General features: G+C 47.7%; 1 protein-coding gene across 1 annotated transcript in view; it reads right to left on the bottom strand.

The window, feature by feature from the left end:
- The window catches only part of mapk8ip3 (mitogen-activated protein kinase 8 interacting protein 3), a 212,436-nt gene that overhangs the window by 91,237 nt on the left and 105,774 nt on the right, over positions 1-15,425 (bottom strand). Inside the window, exons 9-12 of the mRNA XM_038820875.1 lie at positions 7,214-7,365; positions 5,764-5,821; positions 2,565-2,717; positions 334-400 (exon numbers count right to left, since the gene is read on the bottom strand). Coding sequence (XP_038676803.1) covers positions 334-400; positions 2,565-2,717; positions 5,764-5,821; positions 7,214-7,365 — 430 coding nt within the window. The remainder of the gene's footprint in view (positions 1-333; positions 401-2,564; positions 2,718-5,763; positions 5,822-7,213; positions 7,366-15,425) is intronic.

The following is a 15,425-nucleotide window of genomic DNA, read 5'->3' as shown; positions in this document are numbered from 1 at the left end:
AAGGATTTACAGGCTGATAAAAAAACGCGTCTTCCGTAACCAGGGCTTGAACCTTAATCTTCTGGCCCAAGGCACTACCATGGTGCCACAAGATGTCCTGCACTTAATTGCGCATCCCAAAGGAAGTTGGAACATAACCCTTACCAGCGCCTAAATATAACAGTCACCATCATCTATTGTGCATACAAAGAGTGGGTTAACAATGTACTTTCTTGGCCAATGAATATGCTCAATCAGCTGTAACTAATAAAACTTTTCTTATTGTGCTACTGAAACCATTATTATGTGTCTGAACAAGCACTGACAATCCAGTACACAATATGGAGAACTTACACTCACGTCCTCCAGCTCCTCTTTACCCTCTTTGTTATTCATGGCCACGATAGCTTCTGATTTAACCCTAGAAAACATGAAGGTGCATTTAGAAATAGGGAAAGGCTGATCTAATGGTACTTGAAGTCAGTGATCACAGCGAGATGGGGAAAACGCTACTTTCCTTACTCATTCTGATCTATTCAGATTACCGACGAAAATAACGGACTGGAAACTGTTGGGTCCCTGCTGCTGAATCGTCTTTAAACGCACAGCAGTCACGACTTGCAGTCACTCCCAGGAATGCAAAGTTACACAGTTTTCACTCAAGCTGTAGCAGAACTAGAGTGAAATTTTTAATCTAAGACAATATAAAGAGGAATAAAAACACTTTCGTTAAATCATAGGGCAGAATTTTCCTCTCCAAGACTAAGTTCCGTGGTGGAGGCCTCCAGGGATTTACAAATTATTGCACAACCCCGGCCTATTAATTATGCAGTCGGGGGGGGGGGGGAGAATTCCCGATATATCGCGCTGCAGGACGGGCTGGACTGCTCGTGTCCCACCAGATATTTGTATCCGGATCATATCCGGAGCTTTCAAAAATGTCCAAACATTTTTTTTAAATAAATTTAGAGTACCCAATTAATTTCTTCCAATTAAGGGCCAATTTAGCGTGGCCAATCCACCTACCCTGCACATCTTTGTGTTGTGGGGGTGAAACCCACGCAAACACGGGGACAATGTGCAAACTCCACACGGACAGTGACCCAGAGCCGGGATCGAACCTGGGACCTCAGCACCATGAGGCAGCAGTGCTAAGCACTGCGCCACCATGCTGCCCCCCCCCCCCCCAAAACAATGTCCAAACATAACTCGCCCACCATTGACGAAAGAATATGGACCTCCTTGAAGACACTGAAGTGGGAAATTCCACCTGACAGTAAGTGCAGAGTAGCTCCCTGGCCAGCCTCCTCGAACGCGGGCACCTTGGCACTGCCCAGCTGGCACCTTGACACTGACACCCTGTCACTGCCAAGGTGCCCGGATGGCACTGCCAGGCTGGCACTGCCAGGCTGGCAAGAGTGCTGCCCATGGGCCAGGGTGGCACTGTCAAGGGTGAGGGGGGTCACGCCCATGGAAGGAGGGCGGCGTAGATGTTTTAAGGTAAGTAAGGGCCTCTGGGAGGTTGGAAGGGTGATGGGTGGGGGTTCTGGAAGGGAGGGGATGCTGTAAGGGGAGGGGTGGGGAGAGGGGGGGGGGGGGTTGGAGAGGGTGGGGCCCTAGGGACCCCAAAGCAGGGTGTCTTCTTTTGGGGGGGGGGGGGGGTGTGGGGTAGTGCCCATGTGTTGGGGGTCTCATTTCCCATGGGTGGGGGGTGCAAGCTCACTTAGACATTGGGGCACCCTTTCAAAATGGCGGCCCGATCTCCAAATTCAGCTTCCCGGTGCTAAAAGGGAATTCTAAGGATGGGATTCTCCAGCCACGTCCGCCTGACGACCGGAGAATCCCACCCGAGGTCAATGGACTTCTCCATTGTCCACGCCTCGCCGTAGGCGTTCTTGCGGCTAGATGGGCGGAAGAATCCAGCCCTAAGCATGGGCTAAACCGATGAGAACCTCCCCATGGCCAAAATGACCAAATGTCATTGACTAGCGATGGGGAACTCCCGGAAAAACCCGCCACAAATTAAGGCTTCGTTGGCTGGGCCAGCATTTGTTCCCATCCCCAATGGCCCTTGAGGAGATGGTGGTGAGCTGCCTTCTTGAACTGCTGCAGTCTATGTGGTGTGGGTACACCCACAGTGCTGTTAGGGAGGGAGCTCCAGGATTTTCTCCCAGTGACAGTGAAGGAGCGGCGATATATTTGCAAGTGGCTTGGAGGGGAACCTCCAGGCGGTGGGGCTCCCAGGCATCTGCTGCCCTCGCCCTTCTAGATGGCAGTGGTCATGGTTTTGAAGGTGCTGCCTAAGGAGCCTTGACGGTAAAATCTGGATCAGCCATGACTTTATTGAACGGCGGAGCAAGTCCAAGGGACTGAGAGGATGACTGTGTCTCCTGATTCATATGAAAGTTCAGTCACAGCTCCAGCGAAATGCATCGCTGGTAATTGCAAACAACATGCACACTTGGGATTTCACATGTCGGCTGGTTCAAATAAGAGCTTTCAATGGAGCACGTGCCCCACACACCAAACAGATCCCTCCACTGAAAAGGACAGGCCCAATAATAGGTCATTATGCACTCTCTCACCGTTTTAGTTCTTCCTCCAGATCCTTCAGCCGGCTCTCAACCTTGATTTTGGCTTGTTTGACAGTCTCCAGCTCCCCCTTCAGCACCTCCTGCTCACTTGACAGCTCGTCGACTTTTGCAATCAGGTCATCCTTCACAATGTTCAGAGCGTTCCTACAAACGCAATCAAAGCCACCGAGTTATATCACCTTCAATTAAAGTAAATGAGCCGAATGCCAAAAATTCTCATCTCCATTAATAACGCAGGTCAAACGCTGAACAGAAAATCTCCTTTAAAGGAATAAGTGCCCGAGAATATTCTCTTCATCAAGTTAAAACCATGCTCAAGAAAAGCTTAGTATACAGACCAATCATAAAAATGAAACCTGCGACACACATACACACACATGGAGAGCATGTAGTGATCGGAATGACTTACAACAAGAAGGTGCAGCTAAATTGCAAGACTGACCATGGAATGGTACTTGGGATGGTACTGGGGAGATCCTCCCCCTCCCTGGTATCTCATACAGCACCACCGCCTGCAGTCTGGTACATGCATCTACGGGACCCTTCCCCCTCACTTAGGCCCGTCACGCCTTACCCCCCAACACCCAGCCTCGGCAAAAGTGGCTAATGGACCACATTTAGCGCTTCCAGTTTCTGAAATTTCAGGTCCCGCTTTGTCAAACGTTCATTTCTGCACCTCTCTAAACAAATGTGACAGACTCTTAACTCCCCTCTTAAATGGCCAAGCGAGCCACTCAGTTCAAGGGCAATTAGGGATGGGAAACAAATGCTGGCTTTGCCAACAATGCGCATAGCCCATGAAAGAATTCTTCAAAAGTAGCAATGCCGTGCTGCCTCACGGCGCTGAGGACCCGGGTTCGATCCCGGCTCTGGATCACTGTCCATGTGGAGTTTGCACATTCGCACCGTGGGTTTCACCCCCACAACCCAAAGATGTGCAGGTTAAGTGGACTGGCCAATCTAAAATTGCCCCTCCAATGAAGTCATAGTGGACCCGAAACATCGGTTTCTGTCTCCAGGGACACTGCCAGGCCGGCTGAGATTTTCTCGCACTTTTTGTTTTTCCTCTCGCCTCTCACCTCGATACTTTCATAATGAAGTAAACAAACTTTGAAGTTTGAGTGCGAGTTGCACTAAGATTCAGGCTGCTCTTAAATTTTAAACCAAACTAGTACTGGAGTATCACTTTAGAATTAAAGCCCAAAACAATTTTTATCTTATTGCACTTGGATACAAAAAATGGTTTGGGCATCGAGCCGGGAGCAAAACATCACAGGGGGGAAAAATCAGGGTGAGCTCCATTGGGAGCACGTAAACTTCCCCATCCCGTTTTCATGGTTCATAGGCTCCATGCCGAAGCACGGGAAATCCGTGGAAATTCTGCCAACTTGTTTCAAATTCAGGGGCTGGTTTAGCACGGTGGGCTAAACAGCTGGCTTGTAATGCAGAACAAGGCCAGCAGCGCGGGTTCAATTCCCGTACCAGCCTCCCCGAAAGGGCGCCGGAATGTGGCGACTAGGGGCTTTCCCCAGTAACTTCATTGAAGCCTACTCGTGACAATAAGCAATTGTTATTATTATTAAATTCAAGTTATCCAACTGTCTGTATTAAACAATTGTAATAAAACACAGGTTCTCATTTCCAAATGGTTTCAATTTGAATTTAGCAACTTTGACATATAAGTAGTGTGAACTACCCGAGCGTAGAGTACTAAGTCATATGGGGCTTGGGGGGGGGGGGGGGGGGGGGGGGGGGGGGCAGTGCCTGCCGCACGTTCCCGTGGACCTGAAGCCAAATGGGTAGGATTTAAATTGACCAGTACAGGCTTGGAGGGCCAACGGGTAGATCCTGTGATATATTGTTCTTTACTCTTTATAAATCGGAGTATCGCATAGCTCCCAGTGTAGGATAATTGCCCATCGGAAGTTTGAACTTGCCAATCCATTGAGCGTGGCAGAAATTTGAGAAAGAATAATAATAATAATAATAATCGCTTATTGTCACAAGTCGGCTTCAATTACGTTACTGTGAAAAGCCCCTAGTCGCCACATTCCGGCGTCTGTTCGGGGAGGCTGGTACGGAAATAGAACCCACGCTACTGGCCTTGTTCTGCATTACAAGCCAGCTGTTTAGCCCACTGTGCTAAACCAGCCCCTGTATTGAGCATATTCCAGGAATATTTGCTCCTGTCTTCGGTTAATCTGAAAGAAATATTTGCACCCGTCAACCTTGGGAATTGATTTTTCAGTCCACCTTGCCCATAAGTCTGGCCCACCTGATGCCTTTAGAGATAAATGGAGAGGCCAGAGTGAATCTCTTTGGACGGTTGGCTACATGTTGCTATTAAAATGTTAATATTCCAGTTTAAGTTGCAGATGAATGAGCAAACACGACTACTTCTTGTTCTGTGCTGCAGGGAGGGATAGTCAAGGCTGTAGCGATTTGAATATCTACAGTGTGTAATCGCATTTGCTGCTCAATAAATCCGTTTGGAGTTTAAACCACTCAGCCATTGTCTATGAAGTTCTCTATTTTACCACATTTAAAAAATCACATGAGGGGAGGTGATACAGCCAGTAAGTTAAAGTATAATAAACATGTTGCATCTCTGGACTGAAAATTGAAAATTGCTTATTGTCACAAGTAGGCTTCAAATTAAGTTACTGTGAAAAGCCCCTAGTCGCCACATTCCGGCGCCTGTTCAGGGAGGCTGTTACGGGAATTGAACCGTGCTGCTGGCCTGTCTTGGTCTGCTTTCAAAGCCAGCGATTTAGGCCTGTGCTAAACCAGCCCCTGACTGCCTATGAATCTCACAATACTAGACAGGCAAAGGTACATTCAGAACATAGGGAGCAGGGACTCACTTATCGAGAAGGCCGAGAGACTGAACCCCAGGAAAATACCTCCAACACAAACTCAAAAATGTAACAATTTGCATGACCAAGATTTGGAGGACTATCAATGAGCATTGCCATGAGTATTGGCACAAATGGCAAGACGACACAAGTTACCATCATTGCTCATATCATCAGAATGAGCTCCGATTTGTTGGAACCTCAATAAGAACACGACAAGGATCCGTCATTATATAGCGAGTACGTCGGACAGCATTCGGCACATTATAAGTATTTGTTTGGAATTTGGTGAGCCCAGTCAGTAGAATATATTGACAGTAAAATGCCTTCCTTACTTGGTTTCCAAAAGCTGGGTGTTCTCCATGATGAGATTTTCAACCTCCTTCCCCATTCCTGGAAGAGCAACAAGTGGTTTTTATTCAGTATCTGTGCATAGGTTCTTCAAACTACTAATGTAGGTAGACAGACACAGATACACACATACACACTATATATACACACACACACACAAATCAAAACAAAAATGGGTATTTCATTCAACACTATGTCTAGCTCGTCACTGTTGAACTATATGCTGCTCTAGAAAATATGATGTGTGAAATCCTTTGTCATATATAAACGCACCTGTTCAGTCACACTGGGGCTGCGGTGAATAAGCGTGAATGGAAGACAAACCTCCAGTCGCAGGTGAATCTGAGAAGGCACATGCAACCCAGTGGCACCAACAGCCTCGCGGTTAAATATCATTCTGTGGGATTCTGTCAGTCACTTAACCAGCTGCTAACGGGCGACGTTTCACAAATAGCGCGGCAAAAATTCCAGGGGGGTGGATTACGTCCTTTGCCTCCTTTCGATGTGATTCGCGCGGTGATATAATTTCAAGGACAGTAGCGGTTCTCCAGCATGGGGACAACCAGTTATGCCTCACCCGTTTAAGTGTCAGAGGCTAACTGACCGACAATGGCAAATTCCATTTATAAAATGTAAAAATGCTCCAGGTCACTGCATAGGAAACGTACAGGAATCCAACAGGGCAATGAGGAATTAGCGACGGTAATCAAAAACTCGGTTGAGAAGATGGGCTACAGGGTTTCAGAAAAGGAGAGATGGAGAGGCAGAGAACGAGAGGGAGGAAGCTCCTCAGGATGGTCCAGGTAGCTAAACGCCTTTGTTAACAATCATCGGGCAAAGTCAGAGGAGAACATACAAAAAAGACCGTATCAGATGAATTCCAGAGGATATCTGGTACTGGATTTTCTTCCAGACGAAGGGGCCCCTCTTTCTCCCACCCTGGTAGAACCACCCTTGATTCTACTCTTCCCACGCAAGCAGGGAAGTTCGTTGACTGCCTCTGCCACAATCCAAGAGTATTGAGGTGGGAAGCAACGGAAACCAGGCAGCCAAAGAAAGACCCAATAAAGTTCCCAATGGTGAGGATCTGTCACACTCTACTTAACAGAAAAGGTCCCCGTCGCCATCCAAGATCAAATCTGAAACTAAACTTCTGATCTTTTGAGCAGAGAGAGCTGGCAGAAATTGCAAGGGGAGAACGGGATGAGGCTATGGCAACCTGCTGCATTGATCAGCAGCCTGTTATAGCAGCCCACCCAATTCCCCCTCTAAAGGCTGAGGGTAGGGACAGTGGCAGGTGATGTTGCAAAAGTAAATACAAGTGTTGTCGTGATGGGTGAAGATACAAAATCTGAAATTATGTCTGTATTTTATTATATAATCTGTGCTTCTACTCCGAGTTTACTTTCTGATGTTATTAGCATCATTGATCACGAGCAACGTCGACCTTTGTGGTCTTTCTATATTTTTCTTCCTTCATTACACTAGTTTTGCCAAGTACTTGTCTCAGTCGGGCCAAAGTGAGCAAAGCAGGTACTTCCAACACTCTCGTGAACTGCAAGTCATTTAATTGCTGTTCCCCTTTCCTAGTGAGAGTGGATGAGGCATAAAACAGTCTTAGAGTTTTTACAGCACAGAAAGAGGGCACTTCGGCCCATTCTGTCTGTGCCGGTCATCAAACCCCTCTCTATTCTAATCCCATTTTCCAACACTTGGGTCTGCAGCCTCGTAGCGTTTCAAGTGCTCATCAAAATGCTTCTTAAATGTTGTGATAATTGTTGCTGGGAACAATTAGGCAAAGTTGACACAGTAAAATGCATGACAGTCTCAATTTATGATGGGCAACAGGTATTTTTGGAATGTATCGAGTGGCCTCACACTTTAGGGAAGGAAATCTGCCGTCCTTACCCTGGTCTGGCCGGCATGTGACTCCAGACCCACAGCGATGTGGTTGACTCTTAACAAGCCACTCAGCTCAAAGGCAATTAGGGATGGGCAACAAATGCTGGCCTTGCCAGAGATGCCCCTATCCCATGAAAGAATAAAGAAAAAAGAGAATGCAAGGGTGGACACGTGGCTTTATTACACAGCACTGTCAGCTCCCCTTCCACTTTCTATGGAAAAAGGAGTCTGAACCCCAAAGGAAAAAGCAATGATCTAAAAAATGTGCTGTGGTTTAGAAACAGAATATGCAACAAGTTGGACAGGGAAAATCAGAAAATAAAGTATTGCTCATGCACCTGACTACATCCTGGCCGGCTTGTCACTCTGTTGCTCTGGCTTGACCATGACAGATGGTTTCCATATCCTAATATGTCTCATGTCTCCTCGCACTCTGCAACAATAACTGGTTTATCTGAAGCTTCTTGTCTAGTCATTTACAGGCATTACCGAATGCGAATGATAGCAACGAACAGCTCCTCAAACACGGTCACAAACATCTCCCACCTTTTCTCAAACTCCCCTGCTGAGCACCTTAACTCATACTTTATCTTCTCTAACCGCAGGAAGTCGTACAGGTCACCCAACCATGCTGCTACCCCCGGTGGCGATGCCGACCGCCACTCCTCAAAATTAGTCACCGTGCAATCAGAGAGGAGAAGGCCAACACATCGGCCTTCTTCCTCTCCATGAGCTCCGGCTTCTCTGAAACCCAAATATCGCCACCAAAGGGTCCGGGTCCACTCCCTCCTCCACTATCCTGGCTAAGACCGCGAACACTCCCACCCAGAATCTTCCCAATTTTTCACAACCCCAAAACATGTGCGCATGATTCGCTGGCCCCCACCCACACCTCTCACACTCATCTGCTACCCCCTGAAAGAACCCACTCATTCTCGCCCAAGTCATATGCACCCTGTGAACCACCTTAAACTGTATCCTACTCATCCTTGCACAAGAGGAGGTCCCATTTACCCTTCGCAGTGCCTCACTCCATACTTTCCAACTCCACTTCCCATTTCTCCTTGATCTTCACCACCTGCTCGCCTCCATGTTAATGCTGTCCATTTTAACGCACATTGTCTAACTTTCCTGCACTTCTAACCTTATTTCTTCTAAGGCTGGGGAGGATTTAAGAGCTCTTATGAGTTAGCAATCCATTTTTCTTTCCATTTTCTCTTGAACATTTTCTCTTATTCAAACACTCACGAACAGCTCAACATGTGAAGTCTGATTCACACTGGGAATGTCAGGTCTTCTGCTCTTTGGGTTCTAATCTCTGGACCAAAACACATGAACACCATCATTCTTAAGGTGCGTGTCGCCAGACGTATCGCTATCCTGTGCCATCTCTTCAGCCTCTCTTAGAAACAGTGCAATTGTCCTTCTCTTTTGCTTCTGCTGATCTTACTTCAGCATTTTGTAAAGTTTTGGAAGCTGCTGTCAACTCTCAGGTTATCTGTCACTGTGCAAGTGCGGACTGACCCTACCTGGCCAGTAGTATGGTTTTTAGTACAGGTGCCCTGGTCATCTAGATTTCACACTTCTGGAATTCAGGACATCTCTCACTATTGTTTGCACTCCCATAGAATCCCGACACTTGGTCCACAGCCTCGTATGCTTTGGTGTTTCAAGTGCTCATCTAAATGCTTTAAATGTCATGACAATTAGTGCTGGAAGCAATTAGGCAAAGTTGACACAGCAGGTGTATGTTCACACAGTCTCAATTTATGATGAGCAACAGGTATTTTTGGAATGTATTGAGTGGCCTCACGCTCCATAGAGTGCAGAAGGAGGCCATTCGGCCATCGAGTCTGCATCGACCCATTCCCCCCCCCCCCCCCCCAATAATCAAACCTGCACATCCCTGGACGCTAAGGGCTAATTGATCACGGCCAATCTACCTAACTTGCACATCTTTGGACTGTGGGAGGAAACCAGAGCACCCGGAGGAAACCCACGCAGACACGGGGAGAATATACAACCTCCACACAGACTGTGACCCGAGGCCGGAATTGAACCCGGGTCGCTGGCGCTGTGAGGCAGCAGTGTCGACCACTGTGCCACCAAGCCGCCCAACAGTGCACTTTCCATGGCTCCTGCATTCGATGCACTTTTTGAGCTTGACAAATTTGGGGAGAAACTGACGGACTGCAGAATTGTCCCACATTCTACATCAGAAAAGACTTGCATTTATAGAACATAGAACAGTTTAGCACAGTACAGGCCCTTCGGCCCACGATGTTGTGCCGACCACTTATCCTAATCCAAGATCAACCTAACCTACACCCCTTCAATTTACTGCTGTCCATGTGCCTGTCCAAGAGTCGCTTAAATGTCCCTAATGACTCTGACTCCACCACCTCTGCTGGCAGTGCATTCCACACACCCACCACTCTCTGTGTAAAGAACCGACCTCTGACATCTCCCCTACACCTTCCTCCAATCACCTTAAATTTATGTCCCCTTGTGACAGCCATTTCCGCTCTGGGGAAAGGTCTCTGGCTATCCCCTCTACCCATGCCTCTCTGCGCCTTGTACACCTCCATCAAATCACCTCTCTTCCTTCTTCACTCCAGTGAGAAAAGCCCGACCTCCCTCAACCATTTTTCATAAGACATGCCCTCCAGTCCAGGCAGCATCCTGGTAAATTTCCTCTGCACCCTCTCCAAAGCAACCACATCTTTCCTATAATGAGGGGACCAGACACCCCCTCTGCCAGCTGGTTTGAAGACAGTTGACTCAAAACAGTTGGGCGGCATGGTAGCATAGTGGTTAGCACAGTTGCTTCACAGCTCCAGGGTCCCAGGTTCGATTCCTGGCTTGGGTCACTGTCTGTGCGGAGTCTGCACTTGCTCCCCGTATCTGCGTGGGTTTCCTCTGGGTGCTCCGGTTTCCTCCCACAGTCCAAAGATGTGCAGGTTAGGTAGATTGGCCATGATAAATTGCCCTTAGTGTCCAAAAGGTTTACGTGGGGTTACTGGGATAGGGTAGAGGTGTGGGCTTAGGTAGGGTGCTCGTTCCAAGGGCAGGTGCAGGCTCGATGGGCCGAATGGCCTCCTGCTGCCCTGTAAATAATATGAAAAAGGTACAGCGGGTGGCCTTCATGCTGCTGGCTATTATGCATGGAGTGAGGATGCCCATGCATGAGCTGCCGGCCATGCGGTTGGCCGGGACTATCTCCTCCTGAGTCAGGGGCGGAGGTCTCGCCTTATAGCTACTAAAGCCGCACCCAGCGTTTAAGATGCCTCAGGCTGCTGTCGGCATTGCGGACTGCCTCTCAACCCCTTTTAGCAGAGAGAGGTCTGGGGGAATAGGGAGTGTGCTGCAGGTACTGCAGCGGCCCTGTGAAATCCAGCTCTATGCATTCTCCTGATCTCTCAATCGGTGATAATTTACCGTAACTTAGTCCTGATAATTCAAACAATTGCTTAATTAAATTTCACAGGGCAGCACGGTGGCCTAGTGGTTAGCACAACCGCCTCACGCCGCTGAGGTCCCAGGTTCGATCCCGGCTCTGGGTCACTGTCCGTGTGGAGTTTGCACATTCTCCCCGTGTCTGCGTGGGTTTCGCCCCCACAACCCAAAAATGTGCAGAGTAGGTGGATTGGCCACGCTAAATTGCCCCTTAATTGGAAAAAATAATTGGGTAATCTAAATTTATAATTAAATTTCACAAAGCTTTGCAGTGCTGTTTAATTTTAATTACGAGATCATTTAAGATTTTTTAGCCTAATAATAATTTCCGGTGGACAGCATTAGCAATTCTCTCACATTGTGTTAATGAAGCTGAGAAATTGCGACTGATATAAAACTAGACTCAATGGTAACTGACCACCAGGTGGCAGCAGGTGGGTGTTGCAGGAACTCCTTTATCTTTTAATAATAATCTTTATTGTCACAAGTAGGCTTACATTAATACTGCAATGAAGTTACTGTGAAAAGCCCCTAGTCGCCACATTCCGGCGCCTGTTCGGGTACACAGAGGGAGAATTCAGAATGTCCAAATTACCTAACAGCTCGTCTTTAGGGACTTGTGGGAGGAAACTCGGAGCACCCGGAGGAAACCCACGCAGACACGGGGAGAACATGCAGACTCCGCACAGTGACCCAAGCCGGGAATCGAACCTGGGACCCTTGAGCTGTGAAGCAACTGTGTTAACCACTGTGCTACCATTCACTATCTTTCACTATCCACATTTACAACACGGGCTCATCAGGAAATGCTGGAACAGTTTGAGGCTGACAGGACACATCAGCATCAGCATTAAGACTGTCTCCTTTTCACGGGCTGAGTGATTATTGCTAGTTAAGGAGCAGTTAATATTTTAGACGTCTGGAGATTCCCTCCTTAAAAATCTCCTCCGCCTTCCTTTCTTCCCAAAATCCCTGGGGCGGGATTATTTGTCAGCCGATGCCGGAATCGGAGTTGGGTGGCGAATTCGGCCGAAAGTCAAGGTTGGCGCCGGGCGGCAAACGGAATGCCTCGGCAGCGGCATGAATGCGTTCCACGCCACACGCCGGCGTGGGCGTACAAGTTGTAGTACAGTGAGGGCCGTTGGCCTATCATTAATGGGCCCGACTCGTAATGCTCCGCTTTCGCCAAAAATTCCAGCGCTGGTACCCAGAATAACGCTGCTGCTTGTTGAGAAAGAACGGTGCAGCAAGCCCTCACATGGGGTGGTATAGGGTTACCTAAATGTCTGCACTAATCTCTTCGCAAACCCTCTTTGTCCACTGTAGCCAATAAAATGTTCCGGGGCATACCTGCTGCACTGGCCTAGTCACCCCCCTCAATACCATTGCTTACCGCGCTGTTACCCAATTCTACACACCAATGAGAAGGCTCTGCCACTGAATCAGTCATCTTGGCTGTATCAGCAGCGGGCAGTTATTGCCCACTTAGATTAGAGATTAGAGAAATACAGCACAGAACAGGCCCTTCGGCCCACGATGTTGCGCCGAACTTTTGTCCTAGGTTAATCATAGAATTTTGGACAATTTTTCATGGCCAATCCACCCAACCTGCACATCTTTGGACTGTGGGAGGAAACCGGAGCACCCGGAGGAAACCCACGCAGTCACGGGGAGGATGTGCAGACTCCACACAGACAGTGACCCAAGTCAAAATCGAACTTGGGACCCTGGAGCTGTGATGCAATTGTGCTATCCACAATGCTACCGTGCTGCCCTTAAGAAGTTAACCTACACTCCCTTATTCTACCCTAATCCAAGTACCTATCCAATAGCCGCTTGAAGGTCCATAAATTTTCCGACTCAACTACTACCACAGGCAGTGCATTCCATGCCCCCACTACTCTCTGGGTAAAGAACCTACCTCTGACATCCCCTCTATATCTTCCACCATTTATCTTAAATTTATGTCCCCTTGTAATGGTGTGTTCCACCCGGGGAAAAAGTCTCTGACTGTCTACTCTATCTATTCCCCTGATCATCTTATAAACCTCTATCAAGTCGCCCCTCATCCTTCTCCGTTCTAATGAGAAAAGGCCTAGCACCCTCAACCTTTCCTCGTATGACCTACTCTCCATTCCAGGCAACATCCTGGTAAATCTCCTTTGCACCTTTTCCAAAGCTTCCACATCCTTCCTAAAATGAGGTGACCAGAACTGCACACAGTACTCCAAATGTGGCCTGACCAAGGTTTTGTACAGCTGCATCATCACCTCACGGCTCTTAAATTCAATCCCTCTGCTAATGAACGCTAGCACACCATAGGCCTTCTTCACAGCTCTATCCACTTGAGTGGCAACTTTCAAAGAACTATGAACATAGACCCCAAGATCTCTCTGCTCCTCCACATTGCCAAGAACCCTACCATTAACCCTGTATTCTGCATTCAGATTTGTCCTTCCAAAATGGACAACCTCACACTTGTCAGGGTTAAACTCCATCTGACACTTCTCAGCCCAGCTCTGCATTCTATCTATGTCTCTTTGAAGCCGACAACAGCCCTCCTCACTATCCACAACTCCACCAATCTTCGTATCATCTGCAAATTTACTGACCCACCCTTCAACTCCCTCATCCAAGTCGTTAATGAAAATCACAAACAGCAGAGGACCCAGAACTGATCCCTGCGGTACGCCACTGATAACTGGGCTCCAGGCTGAATATTTACCATCCACCACCACTCTCTCTCTTCTATCAGTTAGCTAGTTTGTTATCCAACTGGCCAAATTTCCCACTATCCCATGCCTCCTTACTTTCTGCATAAGCCTACCATGTGGAACCTTATCAAATGCCTTACTAAAATCCATGTACACTACATCCACTGCTTTACCTTCATCCACATGCTTGGTCACCTCCTCAAAGAATTCAATAAGACTTGTAAGGCAAGACCTACCCCTCACAAATCCGTGCTGACTATCCCTAATCAAGCAATGCCTTTCCAGATGCTCAGAAATCCTATCCCTCAGTACCCTTTCCATTACTTTGCCTACCACCGAAGTAAGACTAACTGGCCTGTAATTCCCAGGGTTATCCCTATTCCCTTTTTTGAACAGGGGCACGACATTCGCCACTCTCCAATCCTCTGGTACCACCCCTGTTGACAGCGAGGACGAAAAGATCATTGCCAACGGCTCTGCAATTTCATTTCTTGCTTCCCATAGAATCCTTGGATATATCCCGTCAGGCCCGGGGGACTTGTCTATCCTCAAGTTTTTCAAAACGCGCAACACATCTTCCTTCCTGACAAGTATCTCCTCAAGCTTATCAGTCTGCTTCACGCTGTCCTCTCCAACAATATGGCCCCTCTCGTTTGTAAATACTGAAGAAAAATACTTGTTCAAGAATTACTTGATGGCACTTGTGGGAGATTGCCGAGTGGGATTGCCCTTTGAAACTATAGCCACGGCCATGCATAAACTTCAGTTGTGCTTCTGTAGCCCAGAAGTCCCTCTGGATGGGGACAGACCGCCTGGCAGCAATAGTCATGAGAATCTTTGCCTCGAAGTTCTTTCAATCCGACCATCCAGAACCTCTTGTACAATGGAACCTAAGGCATGTATAAGAGCAGTCTGACCACTCACAAGACATATCCCGACTCCACCTGCAATACTATTTTTAGCAGATACTAATCAGTACAAGTGAAAGAAACAGTTAACAGCTTCACTAAAACAGCAAACAAATTTCCACAACTCTTCTGGTATTAATGAATTTATAAGGAGACAAGACATTCTTTCCCTCATTTTCACCATTCTGACAAACCATGACTAGTGTTGGATTAGCAAACTGCATTCCCAATTCTGGGGTCTTGGGTTTAATCCACCCTAGTTAACCACAGAATCGCAGAGTCTCAGTCCTCTCTCCTCCCCGATTATTATAAAATAAAACAACAACAATCCAGCACAGGATCAGGCCTTTCGGCCCCGTACCGCTCATGATACCATGCTTGACCAAAACCCTCAGCGCTTCCTTGTGCCATATCCCTCTATACCCGTCCTATCCATGTGTTTGTCAAGATGCCTTTTGAACGCCGTTAATGTATCTGCTTCCACAACCTCCCCTGGCAACGCGTTCCAGGCACTCAACACCATCTGTGTAAAAAAACCTGCCTCACACATCTCCTCTAAACTTTGCCCCACGGACCTTAAACCTATGGCCCCTGGTGACTGATCCCTCCACTCTGGGAAAGAGTGCCTGCCCATCCACTCTATCCATGCCTCTCAATCTTGTAGAC

The sequence above is a fragment of the Scyliorhinus canicula genome, chromosome 15 (assembly GCF_902713615.1).
Source record: "Scyliorhinus canicula chromosome 15, sScyCan1.1, whole genome shotgun sequence".
NCBI classification, from domain to species: Eukaryota; Metazoa; Chordata; class Chondrichthyes; order Carcharhiniformes; family Scyliorhinidae; genus Scyliorhinus; species Scyliorhinus canicula.
Note: the sequence above shows the minus strand (reverse complement) of the source record. Positions and strands in the feature narration are given on the sequence as shown.